This window comes from Mandrillus leucophaeus, unplaced genomic scaffold (genome assembly GCF_000951045.1).
Source record: "Mandrillus leucophaeus isolate KB7577 unplaced genomic scaffold, Mleu.le_1.0 Scaffold264, whole genome shotgun sequence".
In the NCBI taxonomy this organism is placed as follows: Eukaryota; Metazoa; Chordata; class Mammalia; order Primates; family Cercopithecidae; genus Mandrillus; species Mandrillus leucophaeus.
Window position 1 is genome coordinate 2,506,283 of NW_012102743.1, and position 5,193 is coordinate 2,511,475.

The window sequence follows — 5,193 nt, forward strand, 5'->3', positions numbered from 1 at the left end:
CCCGCCCCTTTCTCCTTCCTCGGCCAGGAGCACAACCCCTTCTCCTCCTGCAGTCGGTGGCTCGGGCCCCTCCCTTCCTGCCACTGTCCTCTCCGCCGCCTGGTGGCTCCCAGCGGCGGCCGCGCACGCGCACGTCTTCCCGTGTTTTTCTCCGGGGCGCGCGCGCACGGCGCGTCTTTGTTGACCGGGGCTCCTGTACGCGTGTGCGGCGCCCTCCTCTCGGCCTTCCCCGCTCAACTACAGTTCCCAATGTGCAGTTCGGCTCACGTCGGCAGCCCTGGAGAGCGCCTGCCAGGAAGCCTTGGTAATCGATCCACCGAAGGGGGAATTGCGGATTGGGGTCGCTTTGCTGGTTCGCGAGTCTCCTCTCTCAGTGTCATCATTTTCTTAGTTTCTTTCATCTTTTTCTGCCAGGCGACCTTAGTCTTCTCCAAAGGATACATCTCAGAAGCAATGGGTATCAATCTGGGAAATAAATTAGCCGGGCGTGGGGGCGCGCGCCTGTAGTCCCAGCTAGTTGGAAGGCTGAGGCCGGAGAATCGCTTCAACTCGGGAGGCAGAGGCGCAAGTGAGCTGAGATCGCGCCACTGCGCTCCAGCCTGGGCAACAGAGCGAGACTCCGTCTCCAGAAAAAAATAAAATAAAAATTTAAAATCTGGGAATTATTTGAGAGGAAAGCAATTGTGAAGATAGAAACTTCAGGTCACTGCAAACAACAGCAACAAGAATGTTAGCTCAGTGTGATGAGATCAACGAACCCAAGGGTTTAACTAAATTAGTGCATATTTAGATGTCTAATATGAAAGATAATTTATTTGAATAAGGGAAATCTTAGGTTTTGCATGATAACCGTTGCATAGTTTACTGAAGAATCCATACTTAAAAAACAATTAAAAATCTACTCAGCATCCCTTCCTTTGGGAAACTACCTGCTTGTCTCTGCTCCCTGTATTCTAATGAGCTGCAAGCACAGAACCCAGGCCGCAAAGGTGGAAACAAACACTAGGTCAGTCAGACTCTCCTGGGACCTGGAATCTTGGCTGGAGACCCACCGAATAGAAGGTAGCAGGAATCGAGTGCTCTTAAGAGCGTGTTTGTCAATGCATCACATTGAGCTCCCCAGAGCTGCTGGGTTCCTGACTGGTCACTTGGTTATGTAACCTATCCAATACACTAATCAGTCTGTTTCTCTCTTTCTCTCTCCTCTCTCCTTTCCCCCTTCCTTCCTTTCGTCTTTTCCTCTCTCTCCCTCTCTATCTCCACATCTTTTTTCTCTTCTCTTTCTCTTTTTACTTGAGTTAGCCATAATTATTTCTTGTTTCCTAAAACTAAGGAAGCCTAACTGACACAAAGACTCCGTTATTTACAACGTGAGGTTTACAAATACCACTTGGGAGCTTCCAGCTTCCAAGAATCTCCACATTCTGCCACAGCTTTATTTTTTTATTTTTTGAGACAGGGTCTCACTCTGTTGCCCAGGCTGGAGTGCAGTGGCACAAACCACATGACTCACTGCAACCTCCACCTCCCTGGCTCAGGTGACCCTTCCACCTTAGCCTCCTGAGTAGCTGGGACCACAGGCACATGCCACTGTGCCCGACTAATTTTTGTATTCTTTGTAGAGCCAGGGTTTCACCATGTTGCCCAGGCTGGTCTCCACTCCTGGGCTCAAGCAATCCACCTGCCTCGGGCTTCCAAAGTGCTGGGATTACAGGCATGAGCCCCCACATCGCGCCCCCAGCTAATTTTTTCACCTTTTTGTTGAGACAGAGTCTTGCTATGTTGCCCAGGTTGGTCTTGAATTCCTGGCAGGCCTCCCAAAGTGCAGGGATTACAGGCATGAGCCACAGCACCAGCCAATTTTACTTAATTATTCCCCACCAATACTGCCCTACAAATATCACAGGCTATTGCAAAAATGACCTACTCCCTGTTTCCCTCTTATTGCTCCCCCTTTTCTGTGCTTATGCTAGATCCTCATTCTGAAATGCCCTCTTTCAGCCGGGTGTGGTGGCTCACGCCCGTAATCCCAGCACTTTGGGAGCCCAGGCAAGCGGATCACCTGAGGTCGGGAGTTCAAGACTAGCCTGGCCAACATGGCAAAACCCCCTCTATACTAAAAATACGAAAGTTAGGCGCATTCCTGTGGTGGCAGTGCATTCCTGTAATCCCAACTACTGAGAGGCTGAGGCAGGAGAGTCACTTGAACCTGGGAGGCTGCAGTGAACGGAGATCATGCCAGTACACTGCAGCCTGGGCGACAGAGCAAGACTCTGTCTCAAAAGCAAACAACAACAAAAAAATTTTTAATGAAATGCCCTCTTTTAAATCTGATTCAGGGCCTGGTGCGGTGGCTCACACCTGTAATCCCAACACTTTGGGAGGCCGAGGCAGGCGGATCACCTGAGGTCGGGAGTTCGAGACCAGCCTGACCAACATGGAGAAACCCCGTCTCTGTTAAAAATACAAAATTAACCGGGCATGATGGCGCATGCCTGTAATCCCAGCTACTTGGGAGGCTGAGGCAGGAGAACCACTTGAACCCGGGAAGCGGAGGTTGCAGTGAACTGAGATTGCGCCATTGCACTCCAGCCTGGGCAACAAGAGCGAAACTCCGTCTCAAAAAAAGAAAAAAAAAATTACATTTATACATATATCATGTAAACAAGAAGTGTATTATTTAAATGTACAGTTTAAAGAAAAATAATAAGCAGCATTCCGTTTAAGAAAAATGAATGTAACCAACTCCTAGAAGCACTCTGTGAGCTCCTTCTCTAATCTTAATGTCTTGTCTCTCCCTCTAGAGGAAGCCACTATCCTGAATTTTATATTAATCATTCTCGTGCCTCATTTTAGTTTGCAGTGTATTTATGTATTTCTAAATAATGTGTTGTATGATTTTGCCTCACTTTGACTTTATGGAAATGTAATCATATTTCAAGTATCCCTTGTTTGCTTTCCCTCCTCAAAATTTTTTAAATTTCATTTATTTTATTTTAAGAAAATAGAGATGGAGTCTCACTATGTTGCCCAAGTTGGTCTCAAACCCCTGGGCTCAAGCAGTCCTCCTGTCTTGGTCTCCCAAAGTGCTGGGATTACAGGCAAGAGCCACTGTGCCTGGCTACCTGCTCAGTAATTAAGTGTTGAAATTCCTCCCTGTTGATTTCTGTAACTGTGGTACATTTCCACTGCTATATAGTATTCCATTATATGAATTTACCACAACCTATTTTACTGTTCAACTATTGATGGATATTTAGTTTGATGCCAGTTTTTCTTCTTAAGTAACTATCTTTCCTGTTATTCCTACAGTCTTTATCACTAAAGAAAGTAACTAACTTTTTAACTTAGCCAAGATAGGGCCCAATAGTAGAACGGTTAAATGGTCCTGGCGTCAGACTGGTTGCATTTACATCTGTGTTCCCTAAGCAGTGCCTGGAATCAAGTTGATACTTGCTCGTTTTTTATTTTTTGTTTTCTTTAAATATATTTTTAAATTATTTCTTTTTTATTTTAAAGCTTCTTTTGTAGAGACAAGGTCTCTCTCACCATGTTGCCCAAGCCAGTTTTGAACTCCAGCCCTCAAGCAATCCTCCCACTTCAGCCTTCTAATTTGCTAGGATTAAAGGCATGAACCACCATGTTCAGTTTATTTCTATTTTTATGTTATTTTATTTTTTACTCACCATAATACTAACAAGGAGATTTGTTGCTTTTTTGTTTTTGTTTTTGAGACAGGGTCTTACTCTGTCACCCAAGCTGGAGTACAGTGGCGCCATCATTGCTCACTGCGGCCTTGGTCTCCTTGCTCAAACCACCCTCCTGCCTCAGCCTCCTGAGTAACTGGGACTACAGGCATGCACCACCATGCTGGGCTACTTTTTTAAAAATTTATTTGTTTTTTGAGATGGAGTCTCGCTCTGTCGCCAGACTGGAGTACAGTGGCGCCATCTCGGCTCACTGCGACCTCTGACTCCCTGGATCAAGCGATTCTCCTGCCTCAGCCTCCTGAGTAGCTGGGACTACAGGCACATGCCACCACACCTGGCTAATTTCTTGTATTTTTAGTAGAGATGAGTTTCACCATGTTAACCAGGATGGTCTCAAACTCCTGACCTTGTGATCCACCTGTCTCGGCCTCCCAAAGTGCTGGGATTACAGGCGTGAGCCACCGCGTCCAACTCTAATGTTACATTCTTGATAAATTATTCCATTATCACCTCCAGCAGAAATGATCTTGTTTTTCAGTTGTTATGACAATATGGTTGTGTTACTCTATGGCTCTTATACTATATTGCCCTGAGTGATGCTTATTTAAACACTTCATCACCTCTTGATATAGATTATAAACTTACGGAAGGCAGTGGTCACATTTTATACATTTTGCCTCACTTTTTGCATCTAGCCTGACACCTTGCTTATGGTACTCATTTAATAAATATGAGTAATTTGAAAAACAATTCAAACATAATGATTGTGTTAGATTTCTGATGCTATATAATATACCACTCCAAAACTCACTGGCTTAAGATAGCAGACATTTATTTACTCACAACTTTGTGGCTCAGCAAGTTGGGGTAAGTTCAGCTGGATGGTTCTTCTGATGGCCTTGCTGTGGACCATTCATGTGGATGCAGTCATCTGATGGCTTGACTGAATGGCTGTATGACCTAGCTAGCCTCATTTGTATGTTCAGAGATTGGTTGTGGCTATCAGCTGGGACATATGTCTCTAGCAGGACAGCCCTGACTTCTTTACATTGCATCTGGTTTCCAAGAGAGTGTGAGTGGAAGCTGTAAGATCTCTCAAAACCTAAAATCCAGAGTTGCACAGTGTCATTTGTACTACATTCTCTTGTCAAAGCAAGTCACAAGGCCAACTCCAGTGCAAAATATAGGAAAACAAACTCCATATCTTGATAGAGAAGTAGCAAACTCACATTGCAAAGGGGCATATATATAAGGATAGGAAGAATTGTTATGGCCATCTTTGCAAGCAATTTATCACAGTGATTACGTGTAGAATTTCCTTTTACCTCATGTTCAGATGGCAGCTTAAGCATCTCATTTAAGATAGCATTTTCCGGCCGGGCGCGGTGGCTCAAGCCTGTAATCCCAGCACTTTGGGAGGCCCAGGCGGGCGGATCACGAGGTCAGGAGATTGAGACCATCCTGGCTAACACGGTGAAACCCC

General features: G+C 45.3%; 1 protein-coding gene across 1 annotated transcript in view; it reads right to left on the minus strand.

The window, feature by feature from the left end:
• SPAST (spastin) overlaps positions 1-5,193 on the minus strand; it is a 122,415-nt gene that overhangs the window by 96,336 nt on the left and 20,886 nt on the right. Inside the window, exon 2 of the mRNA XM_011984255.1 lies at positions 37-237. Within this exon, the coding sequence (XP_011839645.1) occupies positions 37-237 (201 nt within the window). The remainder of the gene's footprint in view (positions 1-36; positions 238-5,193) is intronic.